This window comes from Azolla caroliniana, unplaced genomic scaffold, assembly GCF_043228905.1.
Source record: "Azolla caroliniana isolate FFs.n. ecotype wild unplaced genomic scaffold, voAzoCaro1.0.p SCAF_15, whole genome shotgun sequence".
Taxonomy (NCBI): domain Eukaryota; kingdom Viridiplantae; phylum Streptophyta; class Polypodiopsida; order Salviniales; family Salviniaceae; genus Azolla; species Azolla caroliniana.
Window position 1 is genome coordinate 896,871 of NW_028230450.1, and position 22,221 is coordinate 919,091.

Here is a 22,221-nt window from a genome sequence, read left to right on the forward strand (position 1 = left end):
CACATTTAGAGACCTCGCCATTTCTTATTTTGAAAACCACAGATTTAACACATTTAGAGACCTCCTGACGGTTGATACATACATACATACATACACACACACATACATATGTACATACATGCATGCATACATACTGTACATACACACATACATCATGCATACATACATGCATATACATACATATACATACATACGTACAAACACACAGACATATGTATATAAGCAGAGAGGCAGCTTCACTCTCACAGCCGCGCAGAGCTTTCAGACTGTCAGTGTGCTCAGTGGCTATGGAAGCTTGAAAAAGAAACGCAACACAGCAGACTCTCTCTCTCTCTCTCTCTCTCTCTCTGTGTCTCTGTGTCTTTCTCTGTGTCGACATTTTCCTTGCCCCCCTCCTTCCTCCTGCTTCCTCGATTCACGCCGGCAAGCAATCTCCCCTTCGTCTCCATGAAAATCTCACCATAGCCTGCAGAGGGCGGCGGCCTTCGTTCTACTGTCTGTGTGTCTCTCTGAAGAGAGCCGTAAGTAGCACCCCCCTCCTACAGAGCTACAGCCATGACTGTGGACACTATTGCAGATCGCCGTCGCCGCCTGGGCTCTGGCCGCGGCCTCAAGAGACTGTCGGAGAGGGCACACAACACCAGAATGAAGACCAGTCCATCGATGATGAAGACGGTGGCACCATCTCTGCCTGATCGAGCAGAATGCTTCGATTGCTTCGATTTCTCCCCTCTGGTGGCCGCGGTGATGGAGCGCCTGAGGAAATGCAAGGTGAAGTTAGGGCAGGGCCTGCTGGAAGAGGAGATCGTGAGGATAGAGGCATGGCTCTCCTTCACCTTCCCGCCCGATTTGAAGGCCATACTGCGGACTGCTGTTCCCATGGGGCCTGGTTTCCCTGACTGGAGAGCAGGAAACGCGAGCCAGCTGAGAGCAATGGCGGAGCTTCCATTGGTCGGCATTTCGTATGAGGTAGCCCAGGGCCGCTTCTGGCTCAAGCAATGGGGCCCCATGCCGCCTGACGCAGAGAAGGCCGTCTGCGTCGCCTTGTCTGCCCTACGCAGAGCCCCCATCCTCGTGCCTGTCTTCCGCCATTGCTACATCCCTGCCTCCCCTTGCCTCTCCGGGAACCCCATCTTCTTCATCTGCCATGGACAGGCCTCAGTCTGCGCGGCAGACATCAGAGATTTCTTTGACAACAGGGATTTCTCACCCGAAAATGACTATGCCTCCATCAAATCTTGCCGCAGATCTCTCTCGCATTTAGACTGGCCTGCTAACCTAAACAGCCCTAATCATTCAAAACACCTCAGATTAGCTCCACCTAAAAGTGAAGAAGGCGATGATTCTAGCGATCATGACCATGACCATGACCATGACCTGTCGATCAGTAGCAGCTTCGATGAAACCAGCTTTGGGGAGTATTCAGATGAATCAGATGCAGCCTCAGCTCTGGTCAAGAGGATCTCTCAGTCTCAGTCTGGGCCCTTGGAGAGGAAGATGGATGGCCTGGCATCATGCAGGAAAATAGAGGTTTGGAGTGATCTAGCAGAGAAGAAGGGGGGATACATGCATAAGGATAACAGCAATGTGTTGATGATGAGGATCCATGGTGAGGAGCAGCACCATGTGACAGAATTCAAGAAGCAGAAGCAGAAGCAGAAGCAGAAGAAGAAGAACTCTGTTCCAATCCATGGCTCTACTACTACACCTCACTGGCTGCAGAGGTATTTCGATGACATGGCTGCCTTGCTCAGGAAGCAGGGATGGAAGGAGCAAGACCTGGCCGACATGTTCCTCTCGGTCTCCTCTGTGCCCGCCCATTCTTCGTGCCAAGAAGACTCCGAGGCTCCCGCGTCGGTGCCTAGCCATGGCCCCGAGAAACCATTCGGCCGGACATTGGTCTTGTCCGGCCGCCCCGGACATGGCCCTGGTGGACATGACCCCAACCCCGACCATGACCCGGACCTTGACCTTGACCTTGACCACCCGGCCAAAACATTGGCCATGGGCGGCCTCGTATTGTATGTCGATGTCCTATCGGACATCCTACGAAGCGCCGGGTGGAGCTCCACGGACGTGTCCGAGGCGTTCGATGTGGACATGTCCAATAGTTTCTGGCTCACGAGACCCCGGCCCCGGCGGCCCACGGCCTTCCCTTCTCACATTGCCGCGAGAATTGCGGATTTCGCGGCCGCTTATCTCTAAGAAAAAAGGGGGCCAGGCCAATCCCAATCTATATGGGAATATGCCCCAATTCCTCCTTTAAGTGGATCTTCTTCACTTTGCTTGAGAAGTCAGAGATAAGAAGAATACATACTCTTGTTGTGTAGATATTTAGGCACACACAAAAGGAATAAATGATTGATTATATATACCATATATATATATTTTTTGCAAACAGCAATTGTCTTCCATTAAGGTGTGTAAAGTCCTTATTTGATGATTTCTACAAGGTATCAAGAACCATGGTGGTCCAAATTCTGATGCATGTAAATGTATCTTTTTAGAGGAAACTATGTGGATCCATGTGGTGTTTGAGGTTAGAGTTTGTTATGGTATAATTTATGCAAACACATCATATAGATGGATTTTTTGCAACCTTGTGCGTGTTTAGCTTTGTTTTGCGACATGAATAGGCCCTTGATTGAGTGTATAAGAAAGATTTCTGTATATTTCGGACCCCTTTGAAACATATAAGTCATCATTGTGCGCTATCCCAAAATTTGTGTCTCCTTTTCCTCGAAATTGTTGTCGTGTATTAGCTCTTGTAAGAGGGGTGGGGGGGAAAGCTTTGCAAGTTTATTTATGTCCTTGCTTGAAAGTTGATACCTACCTATAAGGTGGGAACACAGAGCATAATGATTGGTAAGAATCATGGTGGCATGTTATTGATGATTGGAAACATGGCATTGTATTTGTATGTAATGACATATTATGTCACCTTTAAGCTACGTACCTAAGTGTGCATGGCATCTTCCTACATGGTATGCCATGAACCCTAGTCACGAAACCCTTCCTCATTACCCAACGCATGCTCGAAACATGGCATTTGATCTTGCAAGTTACAACTACCCTATTTAAATGAATTTTATGCTTAAACTTGGATGCCTGTGTTTTTGAGACGAGGAAGTAGTGTTGGAATAACTCTTGCCATGTTTAACAATGAATATGTCGAAGTATCTATTTCCCTGCATAAGCGTATGACTTTGCAATGGATGCAAAATTAATCATTACCCTTCTAATGGACTAGAGTATAGAATGGTTGTTTAAATCAGTAACAAGTTCTTGAGATATTCTTTTGAGGTTTCTTTGAGGTTTAATGTTCTATTATAAGTATGTGCCTCTCTCATCCTTCTATGCAAATGAAGCCGCATCTTTCATTGTCTAGTGTTTATATACAAAAACCAAGAAATGAATGTGCGTCTTTGAGTCTAAAGGGTAAAACCCCTTCCTCGACAACCCTATAGTATGAGGGCCACACACGTATTTGTCTCGCAAGATTCCATAGCCACTTTGTGAAGAGTAATCACATTTGAAATTTTTGAATGTTGTAATGAATTTTGGAAAAACCAAAAGATTTTATATTTAATCTCAATGTGTTTCCCAAAACAAGGACTTATACATTTCTTGAGTGCCTACTTTTTATTGCTCCATTTGTTCAAACTTTCTTTTAGAGCATATATAAGATTTGATTATGTATATTTCCTTTGCTCTAGTTCAAATTTATGATCTAATCCTATAGAGATAAAAGTTTCAAATAAATGATTATAGATTTATGTGCAACATGTTGAGTGTGCATTGATGTGGAATCTAAAGCTAAAAATAAAGAAATTAATCACAATCTTGATAGAAACTCAACAATGTTAGCTTCATTGCGAAAACAAGCAGCGCCATATGGAGCGAATGCCTATCTAGAATTTATTGTAAAATGTAAGATCCTAAATATTATGTAGGTTGGGGGCCCTATTCATGATGATTCCATGGCCCTTCTGGTCTTCCTTTCGTAGTGAAGATTGGCAAATAAGATTCACAAGACATGTGATATTCTCATCATGTCCTAATGGGACAAGTTACAACATCATGGCCCCAATGACAATTAAAGTGATCATCTAATAAGGTACTTTAAATGATTGAAAGAGAGAGATGGGACAAGTTGGTAACTTGTTTCGACTCGAAGAAGCTGTTAGCTTGACGAGGTATCATATGATAGAGAGATGTGAATCTTGTTTATGTTATGCAGATAGTTAGCAGTGAGCACATTGACCATACATGATTAATTGCAAGTGTAGGTGGAATGCCATTATTTTTTATTAATTGCAAGGATAGGTGGAACAACACTATTGTCGGATAATTATGAGTGTAGGAGGAATAATGCTATTCTTGGTTAATTGGAAGGACGGGGCCGGAATAGTGTGACAAAGTCGGGGAGGGGGAATAATGAGGCAATGTTTCCGTTTAACATAATAGCGCCTAAGAAAAGAAAAGGAACAAAAGATAGGCTACTAAGGTGTTAGTACAAAATTGATGTTGTGCCAACATGATCAGGATTGTTGTATTGGCCTACCTAACTAGTTGTCTCATTTAGATAGTGAAACCAATGAATGATCAAATGCATGGGTTGATGGTTATCAAGATGACAAGACCATTGGACACGGGTTAAGCTACTCGTACAAGGTAGTCTGGACCTTGTCTGGTAAAAAGTCCAAATACCATTATATATGTTTCGAATGCTTAGCAACAACAAAATACCAATGGGGCCTTAAATGGAGTACCAATTGTAAATAAATGTTAATAAAAATAAAATATAACCCATCGCCGTCTAAAGTGAATGAATGTTGGTCATGCCAATGCTCACTTTTGAACATGTTGTTGATTCTCTTGTATCTATTCTTAAATATCTACGAGTTAAAAGATGGTTTCTAGAAGCATGTAGTTTGACTAGAGCATTTATAGCTTCTGTAAAAAAAAAAACCCACGATTTCCTATTTTCTTTTTGTTATAGGCTATAGCATAGAAACATGTATTTGAGGTGGCACTTTTATCCTTTTGGTGTTAGCTTGTATCATTGAGCCAAGCGATGGATAAATTCAGTAATACTTGAGGGAAGGATTGAATTCTTACACTTGTTGTTTCGAGAAAACTCCTACTTTGAGCTAGCAACCACATATTTTCTAAGAGCCAAATCACTCAACTAGAGGTGTACAATTTTGAGAAAAATCTTTGTTGCAATCATGTCACCAACTTTAGCTATTGTTCTTACTTTTGTAAGGCCCCCCTTTTTGTCTTCATGTAAGCTTGTTGCAAAAACCTTTAGCCAAGACAATATGTATACGCAATACATTTGGAATGACTTGAAAGGTAGAATATATCTTGAGACAACATAAAACTTGAATGGTGTGACATCTTCAAAGCAGGCTTTGGTAGAATCCAAAACAGAAATGATATATATATATATACATATTAACGAGATTTGTAAAAAAACTTGAATGGTGTGCCATGTGACTTATCACCTCTAGTTCTTCCATGTATATTTGTGTTTCACAAGTGACATAGAAGAGAGAATAAGATCACATGTTCATATGGAAATTCATAAGTAAGGGGAAGTGGGAACATAGAAGCTTTAAAATAGCCTCACCCATTTCCCCTTATTGGATGTTCACATTTTTCATTCTCTTTAATGATCTACCATGACAGATCACTAGCACACCCAATATGAATTGTTAGCTCATTAATCCGCCCACATGAAACCAGGCATTTGCCTATTTGTGGCACTTTCAACACTTGGTAGTTAGTGGGATTACAACTTGGGGTTTCCATTGATCTTAGTGTAAGTCGTTGTCAAGAGATTCTCATGTTTGTTCCTTATATTGGTGTGCACATTTTGCGTTTTCTTTAGTTATCTACCATTGCAAATCATTACCACCTTGAACCGCTTTGTTGATTCAACTTGCAAAAGAATATGATTGCTTCTCAAATTTAGATAATTATGTTCTTTCGTGAATTACTTATTAAAGGCTTCTACTTTCACATGTGGGATTGACCTTATGTTTGCATTGATTGGCAACAAATATAAAATTTCTCATTTTTTCCTTATAAAAAGGAGTTGTAGATTGTAATTTTGAGTCCACTTAGCTCCTTGGAAAATAAGTGGACCTTGGCACCTTGCCATTTTTCAAGATTCCCAAGAAAATATAGCCCTTGGAAACACGTTTGTTTTGTTTTAAATGTCTTTGTATTTGAAAAAGTTCTCCTCTTTCCTTCCCTTTCCCTTTTTGGAAGTAGAGATGCACGTACGACAACCAAGGAAGTCATTCTCTAACCTTTTGGATTCTAACGTGTGGAAACCAATATTTTCATTAAAGGTTTTGGGTCGAAGTTTGGACGTAGTTGCACTTTTGTATGATATGTAGGATTTAGCATTTTATTTTAGTTGAAGAATACAACTTTGGATCGTCCCACTAGATTAGATCATTCAACCTCTCTCATTCTCAAGTCTCCCCCAATTGCTAGGAATGTAAGGGCTCAATGTAAATCCTGTTGCTCTTCTTTGGACAACTTTGTTGGCTAAGGTTTATTGGTACCACCGGTTTAACATGGTCTCACCAACTTGATTACATTCGTATCGTCGTTTTCATTGTAAAACTTGTATACATGTTAAAACAAAACAAAAATACAAAAAAACCTATTGTTGAGCCTCATACAATTGGAAGGATACGTATAAATTATATAAGGTGGTCTAAGACATGTTGGCATAATGATAAGGGGTCAATAGAGCTAAGTTGCGAAAAATGCCAAACTTCTCTCCTCTAAAATTTCTCCTTCCCCCTCCCCCCCCCCCATTCTCAGTTATTCTAAGAAACAATATTATTTTCCCCATTCTAGTTATATGATAAGATGAAATAAAATCCTTATCAATGTCACTTTGTGTGCTATAAATTATAATGAAAAAATACATCACATAATTAGTCTAATAAAGATTGAAGTGAGAGGGACTCATCATTGTGGTAACTATACACACTACGCCAAAGCAATCACAAGTCATACATTTGAGAGTGAGACATATGGAGCACAAGGAGAGGTGATGATCAAGAGGAGTGTGTTAAAAATTCATATAATAAACAAGGAGTGTTGGTCATGTGTAAGTGAGCTCGATATTCATATCAACTTATGTTGGATAGATCTGAAGTGCAAAAAAATGTTAGATAAATCAAATGCTTCCTAATAGCAAAAAATTGGGACACATCTTTTTCTCAGTCCTACATCTAGAGCAACCATTAAAACTCCATACGATAGGTATATAGAATTTGTGGTTTAAGTGATGGCATCGTCTCTGTTTTACATTAAGAATATTTGAAAAGGCTCCATTCAAAAGAAGTATAAGCGATAAATTCAACAAGAGTTAGACGCTCGCTACTATGTTGATCAAACCTTTTGAAATTTTCTTTTTCATTCTAGCACAATCTTTTTCCTAGCATGATACAAGGAATCTTATAAAACAACACAACATGAACATATACGTGCTAGCATTGTATTCCCACACCTCAAAATATTGTGAAAAGGTGGAACGTAACAACACTAAGGTAGCAAATAACATGACCTCACAGAAGTCCACTTTTGAGTTCCTCATCTCGCACAAATGTTTTGTTTGATGTCCTAATATGTGTAGGAAAAGGATGAAGGAGACCCAAAGACATAATCAAATCAAATATACCATGATGCAATAAACAGGAGATAAGAAAGCTGAACTACTTGTTTATGGATCAGGAGACCAAGACATGTTTCAATAAAGGATAAAAGTAACCTTAAACACGTGATAATATCATAGATCTATGGATGCAAATATGGATCACTTAACATCATGGTTAGCCCACCTTAATGCCTATTTGTGGATAGAAATAACTTATACACGTTTGAATGCATGAATACCCTTGTTATAATGATGTTTTTCACTCTACTTTTGGAATTTTGGTTCTATGGAGACGTATGTGACAAAGATGAGTTCCATGACAACAATAAAAAATTTGAAGAGGTGAGTGACTCAGTATATGACTAAGTCGTATAAATTTATGTATAGCGGCTTCTTTTCCAAGTACATACTTTTGTAATCCAACGAATTTCTAATTAATCCTCTATTCATAAAAGGTTTTCGTTAAAGTGCTTTGAAATATTGTTTCTAATGAATGTGCTCCACATACCGTCTCAACATATGCTTGCAATGAATCCATATATGACGCGTGTTGAAAATTTAAGCTTGGATTGGCTTGTAAAGCGACAAGCATTGTGAATTTTTATTAGTAGTCAATTGAATGCATAACTGACGCGTGTTAGAAATTAAAGCTTACATTGGAAAATGATAGACGTTGTGCATTTTTATTACTAGTGCGTACTTCCAAAATCTGATGCTTTCTCAAATGGTTTTGGATAATCATTGACAACTCTATACTAACATATGATAAACATATTCATTCTTACATGGGCAATAACTTTAGCCCCCATAAAAAACTAGTGTTCAAACAGAGTTCCACATGTTTTTATCAGTGACAAGTTACAACTTCCCTATTTTTCACTTGCCAAAAGATTCAAACTTTTTAATGTTTTTTCTACTGCCGAAAGAAATGTGACAACAAAAAAGTTTTTTTTTGTGCATTAATCAATTCACATGTTAAAGAGATATAATGACACGATCGTTATTATCGTCCTTCCTATATTGATTATTCTAAACATCTAGCATCTTCAATATTCATTTCTTTGTTAAGGTAGACGTTGTGAATCTTTATGTTTACTAAGAGCAAAAATAAAGAGCGAGTATTTTGAATTATGAGTGTTACAATTGGGGTGCAGTTCCATTTCTTGGGTTCAAATAACCTTACGAATGCCTCAAAAAACGGAAAATAATAGGTACTAAAAACCTCAAGCTCCACAATATTTTCTAAAAGTAAATATTCATGATTCATTTTAACATCTTGTTAAGGATTTGATTGTTAGGGATGTCAAATGACATCCAACATGCAAGACGTACGATGTATAAGAGAATAGAAAATTACAAAAAAAGAGAAGTAGGGGCAATGAAGAAGAAGATATGACTAGATTTAGAAAAATCAAGAACCAAGTACATCCAATAACTATGTTGGCATTTTGTAAGTCAATTGGGGTGAGAACCCCCATTATATACACTCATATATGCCACACAATAACTCTATCTATGCATACAAGTGACCTTGTCACCACACTTATGACATTTGGTGGAACCATAGAATATAATAAATGTTACATTTTAATGTCTAGCGTCACATTTGTTGTAAAGTTTCTTCTCCTTTGCCCCTAACTTTTTAGGTGGAGCGGGTGTGTGATTATGAAATTATGGCTTATGTCTAATAGGTTGTGGAGGTGGTTGCCCAATTCGCAAATGGCCTCAAACAAAGGGTAGCCTATCCATAACGCTAGATAATGAATTTGTTGGAGCACCCATGAGAATTTAGGATCTTGTCTACCTCAACTCATCACCATACTCAAGTTTGACAAAAGGGGGGACAACAAGTTGACGGTCTTGAAGAGAAGAGGGGTGGAAAGGCGCTATTAATGTTGTAGAAGGGTTGATGCTTGCAAATGAGAGTGATTAGTGGTTGGTCAATAATGGAAAATGTATGGATGTGCAATAGAGTACGCATCAAAGTTATTAATTGAGAAAAACGACATTGACTTGTAGATGAGGGTTTGGGATGGACAAAATGTAAGGGTGAACTTGATGAACCAAGCTAACGAGCCTATCATTGGTAATTTGAAGATAATAGGGTGTTGAGGAGAACCAACGAGATTGATAGTAATCTCTTTATGATTTTAGTTAACTCGAATAAGCCGTAGGTTCGTCTTCCAAGTGATCTTACTAGAGACAAGCGGTCACCCATCAACCACCTCAACCAAAATAGGAACAAAACTTTCTCACAATTGGATGTTGGCTTTGTCTACAGAAGAGAACTTAAAGAACCAAGATGTAGCACCTAAGTCAATAAACATGATGGTACGTAGAAATCTAAGTCATAATCTATGTGAACATGGATTGTAAAACTTTGCATTTTTGGAAAAAGAAAATCTTTTCGAAGGTCTAGATCTATTAGTAGTGCCTTGGCTAAGGTGCCATCTAGTGTTGTCCAACTAATATCCTATCAATATGACCTCTTTTTTTTATTTTAATGTTTAGCATCATGTTGATCATGAGTAATGACATTGATGAGTAATTGTCCTATGTAATCATTTGTTTCGAAATAAAATATCTTAAGAACCAAGCCCAAGGATACTTTTTGTAGTACCATATTTATTTGAAGGAACTTCAGATTTCTTCTTATGTTTCATATTACAATCTGTTGTGCTCATCAATTTAAATCAAAAGCTAGTGAACCCTATTTCAATATTGACAACTTGGTTCTATTGTATTTGGCTATCTTAGAACTTTTTGTTCTAAAGTGTTATTTAGTGTCATACAGAGGACACCATTGTCATAAACGTATGGGGTAAAATCATTTATTATAATTTTGAAGGTACAAAACAAAGATAACAAAGTTTGAGAATTTGTGTACATTAGATTAAAGTCTTTTGCCATCCCAACAATTGAAAAGTTGTTCAATATTTGCATTATTCAATTATTTATCAATGGCGGATGCAAGGTACCTCTTATCTTTCATGGAAACCGGGGGATGGATGGATACACATCAAATTCTTACCATTGCAGTAACACAAATCTAGGGGAAATTTTGAGTACATAAGATTAAAGGCTTTGTCATCCTTGCAATCAAAAAGTTAGTCAATATTTGCATCATTTAATTATTTATCAATGGGGGATGCAAGGTACCTATTATATTTCATGGAAACCGGGGGATGGATTGATAGAGATCATATTCTTACCATTGGAGTAAAAAACAAAGCTAGGGGAAATTGTTTTGATGAGCTTCATCAAGTAAGTTTTTCTTTTCCTTACTTTAAAGTGTAGCTAGATGTACTAAATATAAGAAGAAATCATTGATGGGTATATAGGTTGAGCCATACAAATTACTATTAGTATGAAGGAAAATCATTATCTTAGGCATCTACAAAATTATTGAGGGAAGGTTTCCACATAGTTGTGTTACTTTATCTTTGGTGTTTCAAAAAATGATTGATCATTGGAAAGGTGGGAAAGTTTAAAAATATAAAGAAATGGAGCCTCATGGATGTTCACTTTGAAAAAAGTTTACTTGAGTAGATTTGGAGAACATAATAAAAATTCTCACACTTAAATGGATTGTCATGATCATGTTGATTCTTCCCAAAAGTAAGCGGGGTTTAGGATTGATCAACCTTGGAGTACAAAGTCAATCATTGTTATGTAAGGTATTGGTAAGGAGCTTGCTGCCCGGAAATGAGTTATGGAAAACATTGATTTTTAATAGGAGCATCTTTTGGAGTCCATGACTTGATGGGCATTGGAAGCCACATAAATCATGGCTCTTTTGTATGGACTTAAAGCTTAGGAAATCTAATCGATTGGCTGACCACTTATGTTGCATCTTAGGTGTGGGATATGCTCCGTTGGCATCTTAGGCGTACAGGTCCAAGTACTAATGTTGATTGGATGCACCAACCCCTATTGTGGAACGAGACCTAAAGTCGACCGAGGGGAAGATGCTTGGCCAGCGCAAGGGTATGCCGTGGGCTATATTGCATGGTGTTGACATTCAGTCAATGGCAAATTGGATGTAGTTGTCCTCTAGTAATCGGGATAAATTGTATGAAGATGCGAGAAAGTTCAGAAATGGTAGGAAGATGCTTGATCTAGTCGATAAAGTTGTTTACTCTGTTCTTATTAGTAATGGGGACAAGGGTGAATGGTTCGGACAATGTGATGATGCCGGAAAAGTTATCAATGCCAAGGGTATAGGAAAGAATGGGAAGATCATCCACTTGAGATCTGTAGTTGTAGTTAGAATTGTGGCACAAGACGGTAAGAAATGGAAGGTGAATCCATCAATCGCTGAGGCTGAGGAGGATTAGATATTGTATGTAGTTGAAGGCAAGCCCCTTGAGTGTTTAGAATGGGATCCTGCAGAATATATGTGGAGGGATGAACAAGGTAAATCACATGGTTTCTTTGACTTCTCAACTCGCTTGGGGAGACATTTATGCTTGCATCGTGAGAAGTGTGTCAACAAATGGACCCATGTAGCTGTCGATTCGGTCTTTGTAGATAAAACCAGGAGCAGGATATGGAACTCTTCCCTCCCTGAGAGGGTCAAGGTGTTTTTTTGGCCAATCACCCATGGGGCTATTCCAACCGGAGAGTGGCTGGGGAAAAGGGGTGGCATGAGTAACTGCAAGGCTTGTGGAGCGAGTTTGGAGGACATTGCACATTGTTTATGGAGTTGCCCGCGAGCCCAAGAAGTTTGGATGAGGAGCTTAAGAATTCTGGCTCGATGCGGGGTTGAAGGTTAGGTATCAAGTGCAATCGTTGTTTGGTTAGCTACTGAATCGGCTGCATGGTTTCGTGGGTGGAATGGAAATAGCCCTTCTTTAAAGGTGGTGAATGGTACAATTCCGCCTGCAAGTCAAGGAGATTCATTCTTCATACAGGAATGGTACATAGATGTTTGGTTTTTAGTGGTTGGCCTTACTGTTTGGCCTTACTTGTAGTTGACCAAATGGCAATAGGTCATTTGACCCCATTGACCAAATGGCAATATGTTTACAAATGGCAATATGTGTTAGTTTTCCCAAAATTATATTGATAAAATCTATGGCAATATTTCAACACATATTATCATGACACATATCTATGGAGTTCCAAAAATTATTGTGATATTTTCCATCTTTCCAACATTCAAACACATGATCCCCTTGCATACCATGAATGTCTAGTTAGCCTTGTGATATTCTCCATCTTTCCAAAATTCGAACACACGTCTCCCTTGCATACCATGACTTTCTAGGGCATTTAATGATACTTGCATAAGATTATCTAGATGTTCTATGTTCAATCTGTTTAATTTTATCTCCTTAATGACATGTTTCCTAGACTATCCTCTCTCACAACCAATAACATCATATTGGTGCAATAAATTTGCTTGCACAATATCGTCAAATTGGGGGAACTATCATGCCAATTCTTCATTTTGCAAAACAAATGCAAAGGTGAAAGGTTCTTACCCTGACAAAGAAGACAAAGAGCAAAGGTACTTACCCTGAGAGAGTATAACAATGAAGTGAAATGTGAAAAGAGTTCAACAACAATTGGTTAGAGGGAGGAACAAATTATTTGCATGAGGGTGGGAGGGAAAACACGTAGTTTAATATAAAACTTACCTATCATTTTGACAATATTACAAAAACTTTGTATGTCAAGTTTGATAGTTTGTTTGTTTTTTGTTAGTAAAAAAAAGTAAAATCCTCTGAACTTGCATGATGACCATAAAAAAAATGCTTATTAGAGCTAGATATTTTTAAAAGATTTTAGAAATGTTGTCACTAGTTTTAAAAGTTGGTTCTGTGTTTACTATTATTTGAAAATCCAAGTAGTATTCCACTTGTAGAGAAAACTTAAAAGACTACTAAAAACAAACTATAACTTTATATAAGAAACAACTTGGCTATCCCAACATATTCCATGCTTCCATTTATCGTATGGTCAGTGTCTCAGTGTTTTGCAATCTTGAATATATTTTTGGCCCTTCACAAACAAGTTGTTCTACACCTTTTTTAATTTTGTGGCCTTTTGGCCAAGCTTTTGAACTCCATGTCCACAACATTCCAAAATACTTAAGTGGTAAGAGTTTATATGCACTCTATAATGAAACATATTAGTTTCAATTAAGTAATTATTTATGTTGACATCATATTAGTTAGCCCATACACTGGGGCAAGTTGAATATTACCCATTTTCCATGCCTCAAGAACCAAAGATCAATCCTTGTCATGATGGGCTTGACCCCCTCTCTCACGGTCTCCATTGGGTCTAAAAAAGATATCTATTGCAAAGTACAAATGCCAAATGAGAGCATTCTAGCTATTTAACTGGTCTCCATTGGGATTTCTAAATCTTGGTTATGGTGTCTTTATGTTTAGTGAACATTGTACTCTTTGAACCATGTTGGCTTATGTCTTGGCCTATCTTGAAAGCAAACTATCCTATAACTCCTTTCATGTAAGCATTAGGTTCCTCCTACTTTGATAGTGTTGCTCGCCTCTTCGATGAAATATTAGTTGGCTATGACAAGAATCGGAAAATCCATTAATGTAACAAGAATTGGTATTGAAGAAAGATTATTGGGATGGAAAGGTAACGTAGAGCATGGGAATTTTGCCATGATTTTACTATCTTGGACAACTTGCTCTTTCCATTTAACATGGTTGTTGGATATGATTTTATTTACAAAGTCTACATGAGCTTTATGATTGTGTGTTTAGTTAGAAGTTTTGGGCCATGTTTTGGTTTTTAGAACATGTGCTAACGAAGATTGCTTGAACATGTGTTCAAATGTTAGGAGGATGGTTGAAATTTCTGCTATTAAAGACAGTTTGTGTATGTGGTTTGAATGAGTGATCAAGTGTAAGGAGGGTGGTTTGAATCTTCTACTGAAAATTGTTCAAATGTGTGCTCAAATGTAAGGGGGGTGGTTCTAGAATTTGTTAAGTAGGTGGTTCAAATGTGTGTTCAAATGTTTGCTCCAAAAGGGGCTTTATGGATGTGATTTGCTGTGTTGGTGAATGGGTGAATTGCAATAAACATATCTTGTTGGAAATCTAATTTTAAGAAATAAATTGAGTAGTACTTAATGCAACTAACGAGAAAATAAAACATCTCTAGAAAAAAGGGATCAAATGTGATTAGAAAACGTATCTTTATAATTAAACTTAAATTACAGAAAAAACAACAATCAAATAAAAGAAATAATAATAAAACAAAACTTAAGCAATTTAACATGCTGTTTGATGAAATGTTTGAGAGTCTTACACCCCTCAATTTAAGATCTTGTGTATCATGTGTGGAAGCTCTCATCCTACCCTTTTTAAACACTTCATATTTATTTTAACACATTATTGCCATGGGAGCTATTCCATGGGACTTGAAGTGTCAATTGCTATTCCAATTTCCTCGGCAACCATGCCAAATGCCAATGGAATTATACCTCTAAACCAAAGTTTTGCCCGAAGGCCATATCAATATTTACTCTTTTAACATAAGTGACACAAGTAACAATCGACAACGGTTCAGTTTGAGAGGATCAAAACCGGACCGTTTAAAAATTTTGAAACTCGAACCAAACCATGAAACCGTTAAAAAAAATCAAACCCATTAAACCATAAAAACCACAGTTTCGTGGTTCGGCTTCAGTTTTCAACTTAGGTCAAATTTTAATTTTTAAATTTTTTTAAATTTAAATATTTCATTATTTTAAAATTTTAAAGATGTTCCTAAAATGTTAGAATAAGGCCTAAAAGCAAAAAGATTGTTTAAAAACAATTTTAAACTTTTTGAAAAAAACAATTTTATAAAATAAAAGAAAACAAATGTTAAACCGTTTAAACCGAACCAAACCATTTTTTAAAAACTTGAACCTGAATCGAACCGTTGAAACTGTTAAGCCACGGTTTCAAGGTTCGGTTCGGTTCAAACCAAACCATTGCCGATTGTTAGACACGAGTTGGCACATGGGCCAATTGTTTCCTAATCTCACTATCATTAGTGTTAATCATCAAAGAAAATGTTACCTTAACTAACCACTCACAAGACTAACCTAATCAAGAAATGTAATCAATCAATCATGCTTAAATAGAAAAATATTAAAGGCACAAAGTTACAAAAGATAAAATACAAAATACTCTTAAAATGAGCTTAAATTAACCACACTTGATACAAAGAATCCAAGTACCTGGATGTGAAGACTCAAGATTTAATCCTTTAGTTCAAAGTAATCACGTAATTATGAATATATATGTGGTAGAATATTCAAGGTCTCGCTTAAGTGAAAAAGATCAAGCATTGTGGAAAAGGATAATTTTGCATTGCTCTTAGGCCTTTTCACACATAACTACTTAATCCCATCTCTTTCGTTATCCTACCTCTTCTCCCTTTTCTTGTACCAAACCCTTCAATTGGGTATTGATGTTTGTCTATCATGTTGTTGGACGGTGTGCAAATGAAGTACATGCCAAGCACTTAACACTTGGCAAATGTACAAGTTGACAAACCCCTCCAACTAGGGAACTATCACATTATCATGATTGGCTACCACACACTTGCCAAACTCTATATACTAGTGCTTGAAACATAACCCAACAATTATGTCGAGAGTGAAGGGATAGGGCAAGCAAGATATTTAAACGTGCCTTAACTACATCAACCACGTCCTTATATTATTTTGCTTGGTGAACTGGAAAAAATACATCAAATAGAAAATTTGCATGACTTCTTTTTGGACTTTTGTCAAGCTTTTGATATTGTACCAAGGAAATTTCATGCATAAAGACACCATGCACTCAAAATTCCTTAGATCATAAGAAGGGTAAAATATGCAAGTATTCATATGAATTACACATTCAAAGCATCAGCAATATGAGCAAGGATGTGCACTCTCTTCTACACTCTACATTGGCTAGATATCATATATTGTCATAGAGAAATTTGAGTGCATTGCATGACACGCGGAGATGGACACAACAAATCAAGTACACCCATACAAACTCCTCCTTATGTTGATGACATGCTGCTCTTCATAATTGAATCTCATGAAGGTCCATAAATATTAACTCAATGCCCTAGTTGGGTTTTGTAGATGAGCTCATAGTGAGTTTGGGAGAAACAACCATGAAGTCATTTACATTGGATCACCGCCAAGTTGTCTTCACACTAGTAACACGTGAATGTCCATGACTATTTGGTAGTGACATTAGCAATTACCACTACGCACCACATTCTGTCCCAAGCTAACAACCTTGGACTCATTGGAGGATATGCAACCCTAGCTATGCTAGAACAACAATGTCACCAAGCACATCTCCTTCAATCTTGTATCATAGTATTGATTATTTCACCTCATGCCATGCCTGCCCTCATGTGTGGGCTAGCCACATGGCTACATAATCTTCCCCAACTACATGTGGATACAAATAGAGTATCCTCTATTCATGTTGTTGCGACATATGATGCATATAAAGCCAGCGCCTACATGAGATCATTTGTGTTGCAATATTCCAGCGAACCTCATCAATCATCTTTGAACCAAAGAAATACATGCAAGTGCAAAGAAAATGGTGATGATAGAAGAGGATTGTGTTACATAAGTAATAAATAAAGTCATTACAAAATAATATGCTTATCAAGAACTTCCCACTCTTCCTATACATCTCCAAGATTATGATAGGAGCAAGGTACTGCAACAATGTCTATCACACCATTATACCCAAAAAATGCTATCACACCCAAGGGAGTCTCTTCCCACAAAAGATGGATTGATGGAGCGATGGAAACATATGGACGTCTACAAGCCCCATAGTGCTTATAAAGCAGTAGGTTAGCTAAGAGTTTCTTCCCTCCAAATAGCGTTTGAACTAGAATGAGCACTTCATATATCTAGGGCTGATGAGTTTGCACAAGAGAGATCACGAGCGACGAACCCTTCGTGAGTAGATAACCATCATACAAGCGCACCAGAGATATATGTAGGTGATGCATATGCATGTTATACACACACATGTACATATATACTGGAGATATCCTATATTACATACATGTTGCATTAACACACATACATACAAACATACAAACATACATACATACATACATACACATATACATATATACATACATATATATAGAGAGAGAGGACATGCAGAGCCAGACCAGACCTGCCAAGTTAAAACCATACATATGTAAATCTATAACTAACGAGACAAGCAAAAAACAACAAAGGATGTGTAGGAGTGAATTACCCAACAAAGGAAAGAGGATACAAGCAAATTACCCAAGATTGGCAACTATATTAATCATTGCAGCTTTTTTCCTTCAGAACTATAAATGGAAACTTTTGAAAATCATTCTTTAACTGTCCAAATCCAGCATTTACATCCAGACCGTGGCTGGGATGAATGTTGGTAATCAACCCACGATCATTCAGGATCTTCCTAAAAGCCACAACCTGCAGTCGAGGCAAAATGTATCAATTGATTATTTCTGCAAGAATAACAACATCATGCAATCAACTTGAAAGAAATATCTAAGTTGCAAATCCATTTTATTGTACATTGATTGTCGAAATATGTTTTTTCATGGGAATAAAAGAAGAAAAATGTGTGTTTCCATGGGACACTAAATATTGGAACGGATTGATGTTCTCAAGCACACATGCACGGGTGCTTGGAAACTTCACACAAGGGGATTGAAATTTCTTATAGGCTTATTTATTTCCTTGAGTACAAAAGCCCTGCTACGAGATAAAAATCGTTTCATCCTTTATTTTCTCATTTCAGTGGTGTTAGCATGAACATCATCACCATCAAGAAAACCCACAAATTATTACCAATATTGAATAACGCATGAGCACTATTCACATATACCTGCTAGGATTAAATGCATTCAACTGATTTTCGGTGACAAAACTAGAGAGAAGAATAAGAAAATCAAAGACGATGAATGAATTGATGTAGAGGAAATGACTATCAAGTATTCATGTTTCATAAGAAACACCAATAAACTTACCGCAGACTTGAAAGGTCTTTTGAATTCAGAATCTGATATTGGATTGTACAGAGTTAAATTCACAATGCCTCCAAGACTCCATTCATGCAATAAATTAGCAAGCTCCATAGCATGATGTTCTCCATCGTTAATACCAGCTGAAGCAGCCACCATATTTCAATAGTTTCATCTAAACCAACTTAAAAGGAAAATATATATAACATGTATCTCATACCCAGTAGTGTATACTCAAAAGAGGGTTTCTTGTTTGTTATTGAGAAATACTTTTTGCAATCTGACATTAATGCATCTATTGGATATGATTTAGCACTTGGGACAATCTTCTCACGAAGCATCTGATTAGCAGCATGCAAACTAAGTTCCAAAAATAAAAAAAGTTTACATATGAGGATGTCTGTGGTAATTCTTCTTCATGTTTATATCAAATGGAGCTTAACAAATTTCAAAAGCATTCATACCTCACAGACAACGTGGACTTGAGCTTATTTTGGGCAAGTTTTACAATCTTATTTGGAATACCCACCGTGGCTATAGTCATCATTTGTTGGGGAATCCCAATATCCTATCAATGATTGATCCGATTACCCTCTGATAATCTTATACAGTTTCTCAATATTTATATTAAGAACTACGATGAATAAGTAGTAGACTTTACGATCACCTCATTCAAAGAACGATGAGCTGCCAAGACGGCAGGGAGATTAAGCAAAGGTTCGCCCATCCCCATAAAAACCACACTTGACACTTTGTGCTTGAATAGTTGTTCTATTGTTAACACCTGGATATAGGATTCACCATTTTCAATTCACAGACAGTTTTTAATCCTAAATGCACCCTGAAAAGAGGAAAGGTTAAGTGAATAGTCATTGTGAAAGAGATTTACCTGATCAATGATTTCATGAGCTTTAAGATTACGAGAATAACCTCCCTTTCCAGTTGCACAAAATCCACACATGAGTGGGCAGCCCACCTACAGTTTTGGCAATGACTTAGCAGACATTCGCTATGATGAATATTGTGAGTATTTTTATATATGTGGGAAGTCACCAAAATATCCCTAATACTTTGGATATTTCGCAGAAGATCTTTCCGGTAGTGAATTTTGTTTTACATGGGAAGTTTTGGTAAATACCCAACAAGTTAAGGGTATTTTGGTGCTTCTCCATGTATTACATTTGTAGTTCAACAACAGCAGCAATGATATACCAAGAAAAATTGTAGATGAAAGATTAACCAACACATATGACTGAAAAAGCAAAGCAAAAGATAGCATTCAAATTAAGCATGTTTTTAATTAGCTAGTTTTAAAGTAGAAATAAAACCTGCGTTGATACACAGACAGTGAGTTTATTGATACCACGTGCTTCTTCCACTGGAATTCCAACAGCCTCAATGATTTTAGAGTCCTCCAACTTCAGCAAAGCCTGAATCATGAAGAAATCATCTGTTATCTAATATGTAACAGAAGATTTTATTCATTTGTTTTCTCTTGAATTGCTATTCTATTAATTTTGTTAATTAATGGCTGCTGTGCCAATAACAATTTTTTTGCCACCTTCAGTGTCCCATCGGTAGATACAAACGTCTGGTGAATCTCTGATCGGCCAACTTTCCAATTCTCAGCTTCTAAACGCTCACGGAAACTTTGTGGTACTGGATTTATGTTGCCAATCCATCCCAGCTGTAAGCTATTATTCTATCCATATACAATCATATTTCAAAAGAAAACAAAAGATCAGGTTGAATGCATACACTGAAGAAATCTATTTATATCCTTCCCCTTTGCCTTGTATAACAGCTCATGTAGGTGCCGACCACGGTACCTTTTCTGTTCCAAAGCAAGCAATAGATATACAATGAATCTAATGTGGCCAAAACCGGCTACAAAACTTAAAAAGTTACAACATCATTTCAATTCACATTGCATTCAGCATATTCACAAAGTAGATTTAAGGGACGTATGGAACACTTCGAATCCAATTAAGACTAAACACTGGTCTAGCATGATGTTGTACTTGCATCTCTAGCAACTTCTCAATCTCCAGAATGTGAGAGGATACTCCACTCTAAAAAATATTAATCTCATAGTGTCAGGCATGTACCGATCCATGTAAACGAAAGGAGTACATAAGTTCAACCTCAGTCAAGTGCATCTAGATCATTACCAAATATAGGAGACTCCCACACCACACCTTCCGAAAAAACCAACTTAAAATGGCCTTCTCACAACCATTTTGCTGATCTTTTCTAAATGCACATGGATAGTTCAATGTACACAAAGATTCTATATCACATCATTTGACGAAATTAACTTCTGGAAATGGCTTCTTTACAACCTATTTTCTGATATTTCTAGATGCATATGCATCCATGGATAAAAATATATATACTGAAGGAACTTTTACCTTCTGAATAACATCAACTTTAGCAATAACCTTCTTACAACCAATAATTAAGATAGCATGAGGTGTGTCAATCTTATAATTTCCTACATACATATGCACATTTCAATGGATAATAAACGCTGATTTTAGAAGAAGAATAAAAAAACACATTCTCATAACCGATCTTCTGATCTCTCTACGTACACTTTCATATGAATTCGTGTGGCCAAAATGAGGAAAAAGGAAGAAAAATAAATAAATAAAGTTACCTGTTCAGAGCTTACAGCAATCTTCTCAAGTTGTTGCTTTGATCTTCCAAGAAGGTATCTGACACCTCTACTCTTGGGTTCATGTGAGTGATCCCTGTGAGTATGCTGGGATGGAGCAGCTTCATGAGGAGGAGGAGGGGGTAGGGATATGGGGAGAGGATCTTTCTGCTCTGAGACAGGCAACACGAGGCGGCCAGACAAAGCTAGCTGGAGTTGCAGAGCAGCTGGAGCTTCCATATCCAAACTCTCTGCGGTTCATGAAAATATTCCCGGAGATGCCCCTCTGCCGAAGGAGCTCCACTTTTTCCTTATTTCCCCAAATACCCTCCCGTGGTTCATGAAAATGTTCCCGGAGATGCCCCCTCCGCGGAAGGAGCTCCACTTTTTCCTTATTTCCCCAAATACCCTCCCCGCAGTTCATGAAAATATTCCCAAAGATGCCCCTCTGCCGAAGGAGCTCCACTTTTTCCTTATTTCCCCAAATACCCTCCCCGAGGGACCAATCGATCCATATGGGAAAGGAAACCAAGCAAGCCATGAAAACTCCTTACCCTCTCCTCTTTTCGGTGTTGCGGATCCGAGCAGAAAGGGCATTTGCCAAAAAATAACACTAGGTCTTTCGGAGCTCTTTTTCCCCCCTCTAGAATTATATCCTACTACGAATGTGGCGCAACAATGTTGGTATGAACCTGGCGTGATGTGTTTTTTGCATGTCAGCTCACTTATTACCTAATGTTAGGCTTTTCAGTTTGTACGATGATGGCAGTTTCTTAGGGTTTACGGTTATAAGAAACGTTCTTCACGAACTGTTTTTGGCTAAAAATAAGGATTGGCTAACGTAGACAAT

General features: G+C 37.7%; 2 protein-coding genes across 3 annotated transcripts; one reads left to right on the forward strand and one right to left on the reverse strand.

The window, feature by feature from the left end:
* The first annotated feature begins 396 nt into the window (after positions 1–396).
* On the forward strand, positions 397–2,592 carry LOC147854247 (uncharacterized). Its single transcript, XM_087331086.1, has one exon. It carries the CDS (start codon positions 556–558, stop codon positions 2,203–2,205), a length of 1,650 nt encoding a protein of 549 aa, XP_087187212.1. The 5' UTR covers positions 397–555; the 3' UTR covers positions 2,206–2,592.
* Positions 2,593–17,264: 14,672 nt separating this feature from the next.
* On the reverse strand, positions 17,265–21,648 carry LOC147854248 (uncharacterized). 2 transcript variants are annotated; one of them, XM_087331745.1, is made up of 11 exons: positions 21,375–21,648; positions 20,474–20,549; positions 20,277–20,374; positions 20,044–20,145; positions 19,605–19,691; positions 19,383–19,499; positions 19,180–19,283; positions 18,936–19,075; positions 18,722–18,858; positions 17,988–18,161; positions 17,265–17,871 (listed from the first exon to the last, which is right to left on the reverse strand). In XM_087331745.1, exons 1-10 carry the CDS (start codon positions 21,609–21,611, stop codon positions 18,006–18,008), a joined length of 1,254 nt encoding a protein of 417 aa, XP_087187871.1. In that variant the 5' UTR covers positions 21,612–21,648; the 3' UTR covers positions 17,265–17,871; positions 17,988–18,005. The 2 variants fall into 2 exon arrangements, with proteins under 2 accessions (XP_087187871.1, XP_087187870.1); XM_087331744.1 differs by lacking the exon at positions 17,265–17,871 and having other exon boundaries at positions 17,974–18,161.
* Positions 21,649–22,221: the final 573 nt, after the last annotated feature.